Below are 19,228 nucleotides of genomic sequence, written 5' to 3'. Positions count from 1 at the left end.
AATAAATAAAATAAAACAAATAAAATTGAATAAATAAATAAAATAATGATGTGTTATATTTTACTACATTCCTTTTTTTTTTGTTTGTAACGAAGATATATTTTATTTAAAAAGTTGCCTAACTTTTACTGACACAACTAGATATTATTAAACATACACTTTCTTTAAATAGTACGTCTTTATTCCAGAAAAAAAGAAAATAAAGTGATAATAAAGCGAGGGGGAAAAACACTAATTCTTCTGACGCATTTTTCTTTCTACTAAAAATTAGGAACGATATTGTGCTATGATCATGGAAACTCTTCTAATCAGACAACCGATCTGTCAGTCGTCCGCTGAAGAATCGAAGAAACGCACGCAAAGCATAAAGCACAGTTTTGAATTACGATGATAGGAACTGTGGCTTTAGATCCGAACGAAATTGTCACAATATTTTACAATTCTCTTCGAAAGCTCCACAGAAATCAGGATATGTAAAGAATGGTTTTTTTTTTTGCCGAAAGGGAATGATAAGAAAGAAGGAACAACATCGAAGGAAAATATTTTGTAAAATCTCTGGCGGATCAATCCGTTTTGGTCCAATCAAGGCGTTCGATTTCTATCGGGAATCATTTGAGATTCATGGACAAATATCTGGTTTATAGAATAATTTGACTATATAGAATAATTATATATAGTTTATAGAATAATTCATGAAGAGAGGAATTAGAAATGTCCTGGTGAATAATTCAAACCTAGCAAAGTTCAACGCTTAGTTGGCCTAGACGGGGTTTTGAACTAGCGACCGTGCAGTCGTAGTCAAATCTCTCGCTCTCGTCCTGGGGAGTGACGTAATTGCTAAGAGTTGCGGTTTTTGTGAGGTAGATCTTGTAACACCCCCTATACCTCACATCAAAACCTCAAACATGTGAGATTACGGCTCACAGAGGAGTTATTTGGGTTAGATACAGTCTTAGAGCTGAGTTATACAATGTCACTAATCCTCTGATCTGTGCTTGAAACAGTGGCAAATCCGCAAATGTTAGGACTCATTAGGAAAATCCAGCATATCTTCTTTAAAGGCATCATCCCACGAATCTGAGGTGGTACGGATTTCAGGTGGAATATTCGCACACGGGATCGTAGATTATGGAGAGGTGGGTGATTCCATCCATTTCTTGCCAATTTCCGTAAAAAAAACGGCCCGGAAGATACGGCTTCGAGCGTTCCGGGGCGCTATTTTCCACAACGAGTTCGATTGGAGCGCGCCAGCCGTGTGCACACGCCGCATCTTCCGGGCCGTTTTTTACGGCAATTAGGAAGAAATGGACGGAATGTCAGACGACCGCACAAAGACGTCTGAAAAAATCAGTGAGGAGAACAATGATTCGCTTATTCCGGACCTCAAATATTTTCAAAGAACGATGATTTCGGTGGAACGTTGCGTGCGATCGGGGATATTTGTTCGGTTAGTAGGGTAATGCAGAAAAAAAGCACAGGTAGAGCAAATAGAAATTGGGTTTTTAAGAGAAATACTGGTTCTTGTGACGTAAAACCATTGAGAGAATGAACTCTACTGAGGCTTTGAGAACTCATCATGTGAACTCCTTGACTGTACTGCTCCATTCTGTGTATTCCTAGAATTTTCAAAAATTCCACGATCGATTATCCTGTAATATTTTCCCTAATATGACAAAGAAATTGAAGAAGGGAATTCTTGTCCGACCACTGCACTCACATATTCCAAGAGCACAGAATAGGTGTGATCAGATAAGCGAATCACCACATTTAGTCATAAACTTGCACAACATAAAAGAACATCGGACGGCGTCCGCTTTTCTTTTTTTTTTCTTCACGCTGTTGTTTCTGTTTGTTATCGAACACCGACTCCTCCCACTTGTCAGAATTTTCCGGTGAAGACGCCGTAATCTTTCCTTACTAAGTATTCTCTAACTCTTACTGGTGCTCTTTTTTCGTCATCAATTTTCTGCTGCTGGTCATATCTGATGCCATCCGTTTCGGGAAATTTCAAGCCGAGGAGGTAAATCTAATTTCTTTTCCACAGCATCCATTTCAATTTTTTCGTTTATCTTTTCGGCCTTATCTTAATGAAAAATCCATAAGTTGTTTTAAATTTCAAGAAGAAGAAGAGTTTTTTTGCTGTTTTATACTGCGGATTTAAGAAAATTACTATTCGATTGAAAGATGGAAGAAACGAAGGAAGAAATCAGTAATTCATCAGCGCAACAGTATTATGAGATGAGAAACCCTTCATCCAATATTTTTCTTTGAGATATCAAAGAAAACAGTAACTGCAAAACTAAAAATGGGTGGTTCGTTCACAATTTTAGGGTTAACCGAGATTAGAACACAATAAAGACTGACAAATAAGAAATTTTAAATTAATTTACTTAAATTTAAATTTTCTTTTAAATTAATTTGCATAGTAGGAAAAAGTTTACACTGGAGCGTGGCCAACACTACATACATCTGTATGTACAACATCTTAAAATGTTGTTTGAGAAAAAAAAGACGGGAAGAGAGGTGAATGGTCTGAAGTTTGCCACGTCTTTTTCCATATAAAAGAAATCTTCAGTAAATTGCTGAGAAAATTCAGAGTATCCTAACTGAATGTAACACTTATCACGCAATAGACACAAAAGATTACCAATTTTTCCATGATACAGCATATAAAGGGTGTTACACAATTTTTTTGTGTGCTTATGATGGTTTGACTTGAGACGGGTGTAGCACAGTTGGGAAGAGGTTCGGCTGTTACTTCACGGCCCGACGGTTCAAAACTAGCCTGAGGCAAACTAACTTTTTCATCTTTCTGTAGTCGAGAATTCTTTACCGGACTGGTCTCGGAGGGTAAAAGATTGAAATGACTGGTACCCGCTGGTCCCCTCCAAGTCATGGTATGGGCCGAACACGTGTTCTTAAACCTCAGAGGATTCTGAATTGAGTTCGAACGCCTCTGTGACGCATTCGAAACGGACTGATTACCGTGCTAGACACATCACTTTTCCTTTATTCATAATCTTAGTCGAGATCTTATTTCCGAAGGAATCCATGGATTATTCGATTATTGAACTGAGAAAGCGCACCGAATTGCTTACTGGTTCGTCGTTCCTCACATCTCTTCGATTTTCTCGTAATATTTCTACATATTGCACAATCTAAAGTACGTTTAGAATTCAGGATTAGCTACCACTGAATTTGTGATTGATGCTTCCAAGAAATCACAATTAACTCATCATTTGCTGAGTTTTTTCCCGCTGAAACTGATATGGAACGATACAGAAAGAGATGGCAGAGGAGTTCCTATCGATGCCCACCTCCATTTAAAAAAAAGGATTCACGATTAGGACAGTAGTGATTTATAAGAAAGAAAAATCGAATGCATGCTAACTGTTAGGAACGCTATTTTATAGAAATCCTACGAAAATGTTTTTTCACTCATTTTCTAGAGTTATTTAGTGAAATACTCAATAATTAACGTACAATGTCTAGAATCAATAACTAATGTTTAAGAAAATTGGTGTGATTGAGCTACATAACAGAAAAATAGGTCTAGATGTCTCAAATATACATATTTTTCTTTCTTAAAAGAAATGAATGATGGAAAAAGTTAAATGATCGAAATTTTTACCTCTATCAAGAGGAGAAAAAAATTAAAAAAAAAGAATTTGAATTGGATTCCAGCAGTTCAGATTCAAGTCATCATTTTGTTTTTTTTTGTAACTGATAAGAAGCAATACAGAAGAGTGGGGAGTGCGTAACGATGCTTTCTTCAAAAAAAAAGTAGACATTTAATCTTTGAGGTGAATAACGAGAAATTTTGGAGCTGAAAAAGTGGAAAAAAATTCAAACTAGGATTAGCTACAAAAAATAAATAAATTTTAATACGTTGAACCATAAACCCTGATTGATGGAAAAATGAAAAAATAAGAAAATTTCCACGAACTTGTTTTTTTTTTCGGGATGAAATCTTTTTTCCAATTATAAGTGGCCGGTATACTTTTGTTCAGATTCTTTATATTGGCTAGGTCAGTGATTTTCGCTGAATTTACGATAAAACGGCAACAAAAATGTACTCTGATATGAATTGTCGCGGGATAGTTCAAAATGTGTTTCTGCATTGCAATTTTCAAAAAACAAAAAGTGCGAGGAATAAAATTCTCTACTAATTTTATTTTGTACAGTTTACCATCTTCAATAATGTTGATGAATGCAAAAATGACTGGATTGGGGCATAACGGATATAGGTGATGGATTTCTTTTGTACTGCACTCATTTCGTCGCTTTTGCCTCGTCCTCCTACGTGTAGACGTCGACGGAGATCAACAGCTTGCCACATTCATTTCCATACTTCCTTAAAATAGTGTCTTTCATTCAAATGGCTCCAATTTAAGATCCTTCTACTTCGCTCCAGATTTAGATTCGCTCCCATTCAAAATATGTTTGAAAAAAAAACTCTAAAGAAATAATAATTTAATAAATAATGATAGTAATAATAATAATAATAATAATAATTTGCAGTTATATATCAAATTGTTAGCGTTTGCAATGCAGAAACACATTTTGAGCTACCCCCGACAGTTCATATGAGAGTTCTACTCTCATTGAATAAAATTCTTTATTCTGAATGAATAGAATTTGAAAAGAAAAACCTAAAGGTATAATCAAAATCGGAAAGAAAAATCGTGTAATGCGATTATACTTTGTCGTAGCGGTTATTCATCACGATGTGTTGATCCTAATTCTATGGCGATGAACTGTGAAGGAACAGGGAATCGGAATAAATTTGCATAGTTAAATGAACAAATTCATGAAATATGAAATTTTATGACATAGAAAGTACAACATTGGCTGTTTTGCATTGTTGATTGAACAATTCGATAAACATTGCTTTCGACTGGGTCCAGTTTAAATGGTATTCTTCTTGTTCTCCTGGCACAATTCTATTTCTAAAAATGGTTAAAATCAAACCTTTTTGTCTAAAAATAAGGTAAGAATTTTGGCGTATTCATCAGCTATTCGCTTATATTTTTTTGTGCCTTTACAATTTTTCGCTTTGGTTTTTCTTTACAAGTTCTTATATTTCATAGGAAAAAAAATCATCGTCACACATACATATTCTTTTCTCAAACCTTGTAGACACTGCACTTCTCCTTAGATGAAAATCCATATAAGTCTTCGGTCCTGCTATTCGCGTTTTCTTGCAAACGGTTCTCTTTTCATTCGAAAATTTTTTGTCGAATGATAGTGAATCAATACGCGGACTTATTGACTATTTATTCATTTTTATATCTTCATATTTTACGTGATTTTATTTCATTTCTTTATTTATTTATCTTTCTTTTATTTCCAGAAGTATCGACACTATTTTGCTGTAGTGAAGATGAATTCCCAACAATCACTTATATTTTCAATATTCTTACTTTTCGCGCAAAATTTAAGTGTACTTGTTTTGTATTCTCAAATTTGTGGGTTCTTCCTATTTTTGAGACAGAAAATAGGAATTACTTACAAACACGTGGGCGCCTGTGTTGTAGCGGACGACCGCGTCGCGTCTAACTGGCGGCGCGGTCACTTCAACGTCTTGAACAGGTTGAATATGCGTTAGGCAGATAAGGCGGGACAGAGCTACAGTTTTCTCGAAAATTTTCTTTTCCACGAGGAGAACTGCATTGTCGCAGACTATTTATTGATTTATTTGTTTACGCTCGAAGGCTGACGTCAAATGATGCAGCAGTGTTTGAGTGTCAATATAGTATAAATCGATAGTGGAACATCAGTTTGTTGTTCTTTTGTGCCGATGAATATGAATAATTTCTTGGAAGAAATCCTTTCTTCGGGCAAAACATTTAAAGGGAATGAAGGATTGAAGGACACGCGATAAAAACACTAGGAAGGAACCTTCAACGAGAAACGGTAGGTCGAGAGACGGTAGATCAGTGTTTGTGATCCTTGAATTGCGTGATTGTGACCTCTAGAGAACGCTATCTAAAATAAGCGGATTTTTTAAACTTTGTTCTCATGGAAAAAACTCATAAATTCAGCGCAAACTGTTTAATTATTCAAATATTTATTTATTTTAACTCAAACACCTTTTTTCAGCTCGATCTCTAGTTTCACGAAGGATGAAACTCCGATCCCACCTGCCACTTCCAGCATAGTAAGTCCAGTTTTTTTAACGTAAATTTTAATGAATTCAAAAAAGTCTGAACGTAATGCAAGTAAATTCCATGAAAACTTCATTTCATCGCATTTCAGTTCTCTTTCGCCTCACCGATCGATTATTTGTTTCTTGTGATCGGCACCATAGCATCTTTTATCCACGGTGCAGGTTTTTCTGTGCTCGGTATCGTCTTAGGTGGAATGACAACGATTTTTCTACGTGCACAAAATTCGGAATTTGTGTTAGGGGAAGGAAAAACGGATCCAGGTGGATTACCAGGAGTTACGAGGTGGGCGGAGCTTATTTGTTGATGGAGAAGTTAGGTAGGCTCCAGTGTGATCTAGTAATCATCGTTAAATTGATCAAATTCGATAACACGTAAGTGCAGAAGGAAGGAGACGTGTAACAGAGAAAAAGAGGGAAAGGAGAAAAACAAAGTGAGGATAAACAAAATAAACATGCAGACGGCAAAAGTAAATAAAAAGAAAAAAGACTACATACATAAAACAGATTAACAGATTATCACCTCCAACAACTCCTGCTAATTCTTACCTTGTGGATTAATATAAAGATGAAGACAAGGATCAGTGTGGAACGTTGAAGGTGACTTATCATTTGAAAAAAGGAAATGAAAAATTTGAGAAAAAAAACTCCAGGGTAAATGATAAAAAGGTCGGCCACCATCGCCGAAAAATTCCTTAAAAATTCCAAAAACGATTTGATTTAGTGACTAGATGGAGGGTGAGGTTGATCACGAGAAAATAAGATAGCCACCATCACCATCGAAGATCACAGAGCGAATCGGTCACGACACCCATATAAAAGAATTAATCATGTTTAGGAAAAATCTGAGAAAAAAATGGAAATATTGGAAATAATGTTGAAATTTAGCTATTAATTTATATAATATTGAAAATTTCTCCCTCTTTCTGTCTCTTTAGAAGATATTCGATGAATGTTTTCCTTACGTTGTTCGAATTACAGATATAGGGACTAATTATGAAACATACATACGTACATAACTACATATACAAAATGGGCGTGGCCGTCCCGATCAAAATTGATTCACTTATTTGATTAATTGCACCAAGCGTTGGTGTGTGTTCATTCTCTGTTTTCCGTACCATTCATAGACGATCAATTGATTAGAACGTGATCTGAACAATGTCGGGTTTGATTTGAATAATTCATTTAGTATACGGTAGTGCGACCAACCAATATGGGGGGCGAGAAAGACGAAGTTGTACAAATAATGTCTATGTACATTTTTGTTAGAAATTAGAAGAAAATTAAATTAGAAGATTCTAATTTAGAAGATTTTTAAGATTTAAATTTATTGGAAGATTTTAATTAGAAGAGTTGTAAGATTTAAATTAGAAGAACTCCCATGTATACTTGAATCCAGAATTTGAAATATTCCCACTTCCTAGAAAAAAGAACTAAATATGCGACATTTGATGACAAATCTAGATGTAGAAAGTTTTTTTTCTTTGCATAAATTATAAGCAGTACTGTAATTGTTGTTACCTAGTAACATTTTTCAGGGAAGAGTTTGACAATGAGGTGAAGAAATTTTGCCTCTTTTATCTTGGACTAGGTGTTGCAATGTTCACAACTTCATATATACAGGTATGAAGGAAATCCTATCCTTATGAAGGAATCTATACAAAAAATTTTATTTGTTTGAAGCATTGGGTCCCATCATTTACAGATTGCCTGTTGGGAAACCTTTGCCGAGAGGATCACGTACAAATTACGTCAGATTTACCTGAAAGCTATTCTTAGGCAACAAATTTCATGGTTTGACGAACAGCAAACCGGAAATCTGACCGCAAGACTAACCGAGTACGTCCCATATGTCACGCATCAATCAATAACGGCGTAACAATATCGATTTTCAGTGACCTTGAACGTGTGCGAGAAGGACTCGGGGACAAGCTTTCGCTATTTATCCAAATGTTATCGGCGTTTCTGGCCGGATTTGGAGTTGGATTTTTTTACAGGTTGTTTCTAACCACGGTCCACCTATTTGCAGGCAACAAAAATTTCATTTCAGTTGGTCAATGACCTTGGTGATGATGGTGGTTGCTCCATTCATAATATACTCAGCCAATTGGATGTCAAGAATTATAGCAACAAGGTCAGAAATCAATATTTTGAGTTTTTGTAACAGTTGTCCACAAACATTTGCCTAGGAAAGAGGGCTTCCGGTACATTTCATTAGTTTATTCCATTGACGGTTCATTTCTTAAAATTCTCCTCTGAAAACTATTGGTTTATTGTTTACCTGTCGGTTCATGCGCGATTTTTGGGACACAAATCCGTTACGGATTGCCGTTTCAGGACCCAAGTCGAGCAGGAGACGTACGCAGTGTCAGGTGCTATCGCTGAAGAGACTTTCTCATCTATACGAACCGTGCACGCCTTATGCGGACATAAACGGGAGCTGAACAGGTCGGTCATTGTTTTGGAGTACTGTAGTAGGTTCTGTATGTGTGTCCTTTGAAGATTTGAAGCATCGCTGGAAAAAGGACGAAGAACCGGCTTGGTAAAGTACTTCTACATGGGTATTGGTGTTGGCTTTGGGCAATTTTGCACCTATTTCTCATACGCTTTGGCTTTCTGGTAAGTGGCGTTGACAGCTATGTACTGGAACAAACAAACGAACAAACAGACAAACAAACAGACATATTCCAGAAAATTTTGTGGATTTAGGTACGGCAGTGTCCTTATTATCAACGATCCGTCTATTGACAGAGGTCGAATCTTCACGGTACGTCAAATTTTGGCAATAATTTTTAAAATCATGGTTATGCTTCGTGAAGGTGTTCTTCTCTGTAATGTCCGGTTCAACCGCACTTGGAGCCTGCCTTCCTCATCTTAGCACAATTTCTATAGCAAGAGGAGCTACAAGAACCGTTTTAAGAATAATAAACAGTGTAAGTTAGGAGGTGATATCAGATATGAGGAAGAATTTGTACGATTTTCTTTTATAGCAACCAAAAATCGATCCATATAGTCTGGATGGAATTGTGCTGAACAATTTGAGAGGTGCTATTCGCCTAAGGAATGTGCATTTTTCATATCCGTCCAGAAAATCGATTAAGGTTCGTCTTTTGCCGTTTTCATACATATTGATTGGTGCCAGATTTTTTGGATGTCTATGATAAGTCGTTTTTGAAATGAGACATAGTGTCCAGGTCCTGAAAGGTGTTTCCCTGAACGTAGCGGCTGGGCAGAAGATCGCCTTGGTTGGTAGCAGTGGATGTGGAAAATCGACTATTATCAATCTTTTGCTGAGATTCTACGATCCAACTAGGGGAAAGGTGAGTTTACCGTTTGAGTACCGTACTTAGGGGATGTTTTTTTTTTCGTTTCTCGTCATTAATAAACGCAGTGTTCGAAAAAGTTCTAAGTTTTGTTGTTTGTAATAATGGCATGGGACCTACGATTGCCAAAAACTGCTGCTAGATTAGTGTGAATTGTGCGCTTAACAGCTTATTCCTGGCTTTTTTTTTGGGTCCCATACATAAATGTAAAGAAAAATGAAGGCCTGAAACTGAGCGTGGAATTCAATGCGGACAGTTACCGACAGGTGCAAGTCAGTCAGTGAACTGGTACCAGCAAAATTGCAACAAGTACATATCAACATAGGGATCCGGATAATGTTTTGAGAGACAAAAAAAGGATTTTTCCAAAATTTTAATTTCCAGCGCATTTTTCAATGAAAAACATCGCGCTGTGCATTCATAGGTAATCTTCACTCTGTGTGGAAAGCAAGAGGTTACAGGCAATGGGGTAAAATTAGCAAGATTTTAAAAAAAATCAAGCTACTTTAGCGAAAGAGAGTCCTAATTTCCTAATTGTGGTGTGATTTTTTCTAAAGTCCTCACTTCCTTATAAGAATGAAATTATGAATTGGAAGAACATTTTTCTTTGTGTGGACACTTTTTTAAAATTCTTTCTTTCTCCACTTCTGTGGATGTATTGAAGAGAACAACAACTTTACTATTTTCAGTAGAATGTGGACTCTTTTAGCGATTAATCTGTTTTCCTGTGTTCTTAATAATTCTGATTTTGATCACTACACTGTTCCTTCCATTGTGAATTATCAGCGTCTCCAAGAAGGGGTTGTTCGTGGATTTTCTCCTATTTAGGTTACAATTGATGATATTAATGTATGCGATCTTAACGTGCATAGCCTCCGAGATCAAATCGGTGTTGTCAGTCAGGTATGGGACCGATCAATGCATGCATGATGCAAAATCCTTGAATCATCATTTTCAGGAACCAATACTTTTTGATGGAACTCTATACGAAAATATTAAGATGGGGAATGAGAAAGCAACAATGGAGGATGTGATAGAAGCGTGTCGCTTGGTGAGTTTATAGTTCTTTGTTGCACAGTTTCGCAACTACTACAGCAGTAAATGTGACCTGCGCTGCTATTGGTCAGATCAGATCAAAATGACACGCCCATAACCATTCGATTCATTCAAGGCAAATGCAGCGGATTTCATCAAACGTCTACCCGATGGATATGGAACACGTGTGGGAGAACGAGGTGTTCAACTTAGTGGCGGACAAAAACAACGTATTGGTGGGTGAACAGCAATTGATCGGTGATCGATTAGACGTTCGTCTGGGCTTAATTATTGATTTTTAGCAATAGCGCGCGCTATAATCAAAAATCCCAAGATCCTATTGCTCGATGAAGCCACTAGCGCATTAGACTCAGAAGCTGAGACAATCGTTCAGGAAGCGTTGGAAAAGGTGAATTTTAGTAATTAAGCGTGTTACTACGATATTAACGTGAATACTGAATTCTGCAATGTAGCATACCGTATCCTCCTTCTGCTATAATTTTACGATTAGTTTTTATTCCATTCATTCAAGGCACAAATGGGTCGAACAACGGTGATTGTGGCCCATCGACTTTCCACAATTAGAAACGTGGATCAAATTTTTGTGTTCAGGGTGAGTTTTCTTCATTTTGTGCCATGTACGGTAAATCAGTGGAAATAGGTAGGTAGTGAAGTCAAAACGACCTGAAGCAGTTGCGTGAGCGACTGCTCTCAGAAAAAATAAGCGAAAAATAGAACCTTAGTCATTCGGCAATCCGACAACAGCCAGCCAGCTCAGCTAGTCCCACCTGGGACCCAATCAACTACGCAATTGCGCCGTGCTTCTGGCAGTTTCCTCCCATGACCTGCATGACTTCTTTTATTTTTTCCGGATTTATTTCGAGGATTTTTCTGTTGGTTTTTCCGGTTTACTGTTCATTTTTGCTACATACTTTTTTGTTGGTGAAATCCTACCTTTTTTTGACTGGAGCGTTCTTTGTAAAATTGTAGGAGTTCAGTTTTTGTTTTGTCGATTTGTTGATTTAACAACTACAAAATTAAAAATAAATAAATAAAATTGCAGCTCTGGATTAAAGTTAGTTGATTCTGTTATTTTATTCCTAAAAAAGTCATTGTGGACATTAGCATTCAATGCATGGTACGATTTGTTTCGCCTACAGATTTTTTTAAAAGATTATTTATCGCAGCAATTTACACTTATTATATAGTTTTAGCACTATCCTGTTGATTATTTATGTTAGTCATCCATGTTATGATTGATTAATTATAATGTGCAAAAAACTACACGACCGACCCTTTTTTTTAAAAAAAAAAATAAATTCGTTGTAGTAGTAGTGCAGAACTAATTATCCTCATTTTTCCTACTCTCCAGAATGGTGAAATCGTCGAACAAGGCACTCATACAGAATTAATGGAAAAACGCGGAGTGTTCTATGAAATGACCCAGGCTCAAGTGTTAAGAGAACAAAAAGAGGTGGAACCTCAAGGTCAGTTGTCCACGAATTTTTTCTCTTCATAGCAACAATAGCGCAACAATAAGTCCCTTATTTTACTATTCTTGTTAGTTTCGGATGAGGAAGGATCAGACATATTCTCGGGTGATGGATTCAACAAACTCGAATCATTGCGATCCAGAAAAGCGTCGACTAAAAGTGGTACTTCCGTCGCTACATCGATTCAAAGCATGCAACAGGAGATGGAAGTGAGCTGATCTGATTTTTCTGGAAATTTCTGCACTTTCTCATATTTCTTCGCATTCGCAGGAGATTCGTGCCAAACCTTCGCCGATGTCAAAAGTGTTCTATTTCAATCGCGATAAATGGGGTTTCTTCTTTCTTGGACTTGTAGCTTGCATTATTTCTGGAGCAATTACACCGTTGTTCGCATTAGTGTATGCAGAGATTGTTAGCGTAAGTGCACATTCCATTTTTATACAAATCCGAGACCAGGACCAGGAAAAGACTCTTTTATTTATATTATTATAACTATTAACTATTTTAGGTGTATTCCGAACCTGTAGATCAAATGAAAAAAGATGTTTATTTTTGGTGTGGAGCGTTCATAGTGGTCGGATTGATACATGCTGCCAGTTTCTTTTCATCTGTATGTGGAACTCCACTTTCCTCTCGGTACTCATCCACTTACTTGACGACAATTTATTTATTTATTTTAGGCTGTTTGTTTGGGTCGTTGTGGCGAATCACTAACGATGAAATTACGCCTGGAAGCGTTCCGGAATATTCTTCGACAGGACATTGGATTTTTTGATGATTTACGTCATGGAACTGGGAAGTTGTGCACCAGATTCGCTACAGATGCACCGAATGTTCGATACGTATGTTTTACGTGTGTTTGTGGAGAGAGTGTACTGCTAAAATCATGTCACAATGAGCTTGTGCCAACACTTCTGTCACTTGATTTTTCAAAATGATTTTTACAAACAGTATTTAGTATCGGAATGTGATCGAAACTGCTTTTTCTAGGTATTCACACGTCTTCCATTAGTAATTTCATCAACGGTCACCATCGTTGGTGCGCTTATCGTTGGATTCGTATTCGGATGGCAACTATCGCTTATTCTCATCATTTTAATTCCACTTATCATTCTAAGCGGCTATTTTGAAATGAGGATGCAGGTACGTACAGAAATACATTGATTTTACTCGGAGGCTGTGGCCATCTTCTTCTTCAAATTGAAATAATCGCCACCGGATTTTTTTTTTCGCACGGAAAGCAGTAATGTGCGTTTAGTTGGTGTATGGTTAAGTGAACGGAAAGTGTAGGTCAAGCAGGGAAACCGCGTGCGACGTCGCGACCACCTAGGCGGAAAATTCTGTGACTCATCCGTCCTGAATCTCAGAATCCAGGACGCGGTACAGACGAAGCGGAAATACGCAGCACTTCATTAAAGGCAGCATACCACGAATCTGACGTGGTGGGCGAATCCATTGCAAAAGCTGGAGATGGAGCTGTGGATTGGGGTATCAGGGGTGGTTCCGCTCACCTCTGCCTAGTCATCCCCAAAAAAAACGGCGTGGGAAGAGCTTAAGTTCCTACTAGGAACGTTAGAACGCTCCTCTATGTATACGTTCTGGTAACCTCAGCAACCTATTCATAGGTTTCACCTGGATAGACAGTCGAGGAGAACTCATTGGCTTTTGACCGCTGCGCAGCTGGATGCGACGCGTGTAAAATGGTAGCGCGTTACAACTGAAATCGTCGTGAAAAACGGAGTCTTCCACGCCGTTTTTTTCAACTACGATTAGGGAGAGATGAGCGGAACCACCCTTGATCCCGCAATCTACGACCCCTTATAGAGTTGTTCCATCGGGATACCGTACCACGTCAGATTCGTTAAATGATCCCTTAAATAGATGAATTATACGATTGGATTGTAATGTTCGCCTGAGCCTTCATATATTGAAATCCAAGAAGCCAGAAAAATTTCAATTGAAATATTTATTTTGAAAAAACACTCATAAGAGTACCGTAAACAAGAACGAAAAAGTACAAAGTTCATTAGAATTTCACCTCTACTGTATAGTGCAAGATTGGACTTTTTTGCACTTTACGTGGTGGATTGACAGCCCATCTTTCTGCTATAGAACTTGGGAAAACGCATGAAAACGAAACGAAAATGAAAACGCTTTCCTCCAAATCCGGGACGGTTTTGTGGACCGATTCACAAATCACCAGTTAGGTAGGGATGATCCGGAAAAAACTCAGAGCGAACGAGATATTCATCAGAGATTGGCCGATATTACCACCAAAACTTTAGCGTTAATAAAAATTTGTCAAGCTTAGTATTTTTTTAAAGTGCTTCATATTTGTAACCAAATATCCTAGAAAACAGTTAAATTTTTGCAAAAACAAACAAAAAGTTTTTTAAAATTTTTCAAGCAAAAAAACAAACATGGTGGAACATGAGGAACACATCTTGTTGCGCCAGAAAAACCAACATATTAGAGGATTTTTTCGCTTTTCACCTTGTTGCGCTACGTACCGTTTCATAAAAGTTTTGTAAATGTTCTCTTACGTTTTTTTTTCCTTGAAAACTCCGCAATTAATTGTTAATGAATGCGTTTTTAGTTCGGAAAAAAGATGCGAGACACAGAACTTCTGGAGGAAGCTGGAAAAGTTGCTTCACAAGCTGTAGAACATATACGTACAGTACATGCGTTGAATCGACAAGAACAATTTCATTTTATGTACTGTGAATATCTTCGTGAACCTCATAAGTAAGTCTACATACATAAATATATACAATATTTGTTGAAGATATCCACTTCCAATAATTGTTCCATTAATTTTTAATTGGGATTTAACTCCGAGTTCTGTGTTGGTTGCTCCAATTCAAGTGATCACGGAGGCACCTTTCTTGGTTTTTTTTTTCAATATTTAGAAAAATAAAGCAGTACCATGCAGTATATGTAGCTTGTATGGGACGTTTTTTAGTTGATTTTATCGTATTTCATTATTTGATCATTTATTTATTTTATTATTATTATTTATTTTATTATTTATTTTTATTTAAATTTATTCTACTTATTTATTTTACTTTAATTTTTTCCGAAATTATTTTCCGATTATTTATTTTACTTTAATATTTTTCGAAACCACACGTTAACTCGCAGTTGCCGATTACTCATGGAAATATCTTCACGTTATAGATTCAATTTATTTGATCAATTAATTAAATTTCAATTTAATTATATTTACAGGGAAAATCTTTGCCAAGCGCATGTTTATGGTGCAGTGTTTGCATTCTCTCAATCGTTACTCTTCTTTATGTACGCTGTAGCATTTTGGATAGGTGCTATTTTTGTTGACAACAAATCGATGCAACCTATTGATGTATACAGGTAAACACGACGTGACATGCGGAAGCGTTGTTTACGACGAATCGCTTACGCTAACCGCTAGAACAGAGTATTCTTTGTATTATTTAGAGTAGTAGTTACTTTAGAGTATTCTTTGCGTTTATGTTCTGTGGTCAAGTGGTCGGAAATATTTCATCGTTTATACCTGACGTAGTGAAAGCAAGATTAGCCGCATCGCTGCTCTTCTACCTCATCGAACATCCTAGCGATATCGATTCATTGTCCGAAAATGGTTTCAAGAAGGTGGGTCTTGTAAAGTGCATTCTTTCCTTTCTTTTCAAAAGTCTTTCAAAAATTTTAATTTATTTACTTACTATTTATGAGGTCATTTCTAGGATCTTGAAAATGTTCTATTCCAGAAAATCAGTGGGCACATCATTTTCCGCAATGTTTTCTTCAACTATCCCACAAGACGACATACACGTGTCCTGCGAGGATTGAATTTAGAGGTAAGCATAAATAGAAAAAGAAAGATTGCGTACTATTCCTCCCCAGCTTCTAAGCTGCAAGTCATTTGACATCGTGAGCGAAGCCTACTCCTGCTATGATTGGCTGTTGAACTACGGTACTTCTGAAGAAGCGAAAAAACTGAATGAAGCAAAACTTCAAAAACAGCATCTGCTCCCGCTCTCAAATGCACCCTCTCTTTATCTTTCTTAAGTTTTCCTCCTCAGGTCAAACCAGGAACAACAGTGGCGCTGGTTGGAAGATCAGGTTGCGGAAAGAGCACAGTAATGTCGTTGTTGGAGCGGTTCTACAATCCTGGAAAGGGTACTATAGTAAGTGTGGTACAGTAATCCTAGAAAATACTCCATGATGCTCACCTCGAAAAAATTCCTTCCAGTTGTTGCCGCAGAAAAGTTTTCAATGGAATTATTGGGTGAAAATTAAAAAACCACCAGCAAGGTGCAGTTAATCGTTGTTACAGCTACTTTCATTCGAAAAAGTTGTGATGTACGGTATGTACGGAAGCGTAGATTAAAATACAATTCAAGAATAAGAAGATACGAATAGTGTGCAACCTAGGAAGTAAGAAAATTGAGTAATTAGGAAGGTGAATAAATTAAATTTGCAATTGAACTGAATTGTACCTATGTAAACTGAATAGTACATACACATGAAGTCGAGTTGCATCGGATACCAGTCGGGTCCCTGCTTCAGAAAACTAAAGCTAAGCTGTAGACGAAAGAAAAAAGACGTGTGATTAAATTTTCTTTGATTTACTATAAAATGAAATGAATAAAATTTCAGTATTAATTTTTATTTAGCTGGTAGATGGAGACAACATCAAAAATTTCAACATCCGTAGCCTTCGCGAGCAAGTTTGTATAGTTAGCCAAGAGCCAACGCTTTTCGATTGTACGCTTCGAGAGAACATATGCTATGGTTTGGAGGAAGAACCTGTTTACGAGCGAATTGTCCAATCAGCTAAGATGGCAAATATTCACAATTTCATTCTAAGTCTTCCACAGGTAAATTCACCGCACGTGAGGATGTAGAAGTTCTATTCGAAAATATGATGAAATTTAGGGTTATGACACACGTGTCGGTGAGAAAGGAACACAATTGTCCGGTGGACAAAAACAGCGAATAGCGATAGCACGAGCACTAATCCGAGATCCTCCTGTGCTTCTTCTCGACGAGGCCACCAGCGCTCTGGATACTGAAAGCGAAAAGGTATGTCTTTTCTTTCCATAAGTTCTAAATAAGTTATTCTCTTCAATTTTGAGCTGAGATCATTAGTAAGTAATCAGGAGTCAACCTGATATCTTTGGCCTGATGCTAAGAATCCAAAAAGACCGTAAACAACAACAAAAACCAGTAATACCGTAAAAGCGACTATCAAATCCGGTTAATCATTTGATTCCGTCCCTGTTTTCACCTCAACGCTTTGCAGCCTTCGTGAAATTCACAATCCGATATTTAAACCTTTCCGAATGTGTAAGTATTTTCTATTCGTCATTTTTCTTCCCTTAGCTTACTGGTGGAAAACGTAAGTAAGGCCTGATTGATGACTGGAGGTGCCTGAGTACAGTATTTCAAACGTGATGGATTTTAATACAATTTAATACATTTTCCAGTGATTTGTTGTCTCTGATCGAAAATAAGAAAAATTAGGTCACATCTTTTTAATTTTAAAGTTTTTTAATCAATGCTATAACACGAATGACATGCAGCGACAAAGTATAATTAGGTTTTTTTTCCTTTTGTCAAGTGAATAGACTTTTAGAGTAATATATTTGTTTATTAAGACTAGAAGGTATTCATTAATTCACTTGTGCCTTCTATCTAAAAGGTGCATCTCCCAAATTTTCCTCGCCCCTTCTCTTTTCCTCATTTTTCTTAGTTCCTGGCATTTTTGATCTACTCTTCTATGCATGAAGTCATGGCTGAAAAAGTCCCTAACGGTATTGAAACTGGTACCTTGGTGAAGAGTTGACCCGAGTGACCGCGACGCATCTCCTGCATCTCCTCCTCATTCGCATTCTCTGGTTAGCCGCTCTCTTTCTGGACGCCTACATCCCGGCATGTGTTCTTCCCTATCCTATCCGTTCCGACCGTATACCGAGTAGAATACGCATTGATCGAATAGGCACAAATTAGAGAGCTTGTATGTCTGTGGTACGTATTTTTGCACAAAAATTATTATAATTTTAGATTGTCCAAGAAGCACTCGAAGTGGCACGTCAAGGCAGAACATGCATCGTTATCGCGCATCGATTGTCAACAATACAAAATAGCGATGTTATAGTTATGGTACAGGAAGGTAAATCGACTGAAAAAGGTGGGTACATTCCAGTCGAGACCAACGATCTCGAAAATTCCGAAACACACGACTGACTGATTTCAGGAACGCATGAACATTTGCTGGCCAGAAGTGAACTGTACAAAAGGTTATGCGAAACTCAACGACTTGTCGAATCACAATGATTGACAGTATCTGGTGTCTCGCATTTATTGTTATCGTCTTGTTTAGATTTTGTTTACATACATAGAAATACATTGTGTACATAAAAATAAAACATAAAACATAGAAACTGTTGTGTTCTTGCGAATAGCAAACGTCCTCGTTTAGTGTTTTCGTTTTGAATGAAATTAATATTTCTGCAAATAGTAAATAAGTGATGACTCAATCTTGCCTGTTATCGTTTATTTTGAGATTCTTCCCTTTCGAGAAAGAGCTGTCTGTATAGTTTTAAGCGAGGAGTGAAAATGAAGAAGGCTAGCGTCTAGCTCTTTATTTCATTATTTCCGTCCTTAGAAAATAACTACATCAAATAGGGGAAAGAAATACAAAAAAAATTTAAGTTCTGTAGAAGAAATAGAGGAAAAACAGCTATAATCTCTGAAAACGTTTGCCAGTTTATGGTACGACGTTAACAGCCACTTCCAGTATACCTAGCTCTTTCCTAGAAGAATAAAAACACCCAGTTAAGTATAGCTTCCAAGTCACTTGTGAAAATAGGGTTCTGCATTGAACACGCCTACTGATACAGTATCATAATGGTGGTATAAAAAGAATAAAGCGCCTGGCGTTCACAAATCGCTTCAGGATGCGCCAACACATTCGACTTCGACTCTTAATTGTAGAGGTTTTCGATATTTGTTCACATTTATAGTGTTTTTTTCTTTCTTTCTGTTCTTTTGTAACACTAGCTAGCTGCAATTCCGCCTTGATATGCTTTTTTTCAAGTCTGTCCCTATAACTGGTCCTTATTCTCTCCTAGTGGTACTTAGTTGTTCAAGGATAGCCAAGTTAGTGAGCGCTTCTGCTTGATGTCCCGACACCAGTTCGCCGAGACACCCACTCACTCCCCCCG

General features: G+C 37.1%; 1 protein-coding gene across 1 annotated transcript; it reads left to right on the top strand.

Annotated features, from left to right (window-relative positions):
* Window positions 1–1,985: 1,985 nt before the first annotated feature.
* RB195_004494 (uncharacterized protein) lies at window positions 1,986–18,338 on the top strand (the record flags this gene model as incomplete). Its single annotated transcript, XM_064182358.1, has 33 exons — window positions 1,986–2,020; window positions 6,103–6,160; window positions 6,259–6,452; window positions 7,708–7,792; window positions 7,875–8,008; window positions 8,065–8,166; window positions 8,220–8,303; window positions 8,507–8,617; window positions 8,672–8,788; window positions 8,879–8,936; window positions 8,989–9,102; window positions 9,160–9,270; window positions 9,364–9,489; window positions 10,321–10,395; window positions 10,451–10,543; window positions 10,664–10,763; window positions 10,830–10,936; window positions 11,060–11,140; window positions 11,900–12,014; window positions 12,093–12,229; window positions 12,291–12,437; window positions 12,529–12,630; window positions 12,701–12,862; window positions 13,011–13,163; window positions 14,617–14,765; window positions 15,249–15,389; window positions 15,494–15,650; window positions 15,767–15,856; window positions 16,082–16,186; window positions 16,676–16,879; window positions 16,938–17,084; window positions 18,066–18,192; window positions 18,259–18,338. 33 exons carry the CDS (start codon window positions 1,986–1,988, stop codon window positions 18,336–18,338), a joined length of 3,801 nt encoding a protein of 1,266 aa, XP_064033625.1.
* Between the last annotated feature and the right edge of the window lie 890 nt (window positions 18,339–19,228).

This window comes from Necator americanus, chromosome I, assembly GCF_031761385.1.
Source record: "Necator americanus strain Aroian chromosome I, whole genome shotgun sequence".
Classification (NCBI taxonomy): domain Eukaryota; kingdom Metazoa; phylum Nematoda; class Chromadorea; order Rhabditida; family Ancylostomatidae; genus Necator; species Necator americanus.
This window is presented reverse-complemented; position numbering and strand designations above follow the sequence as displayed.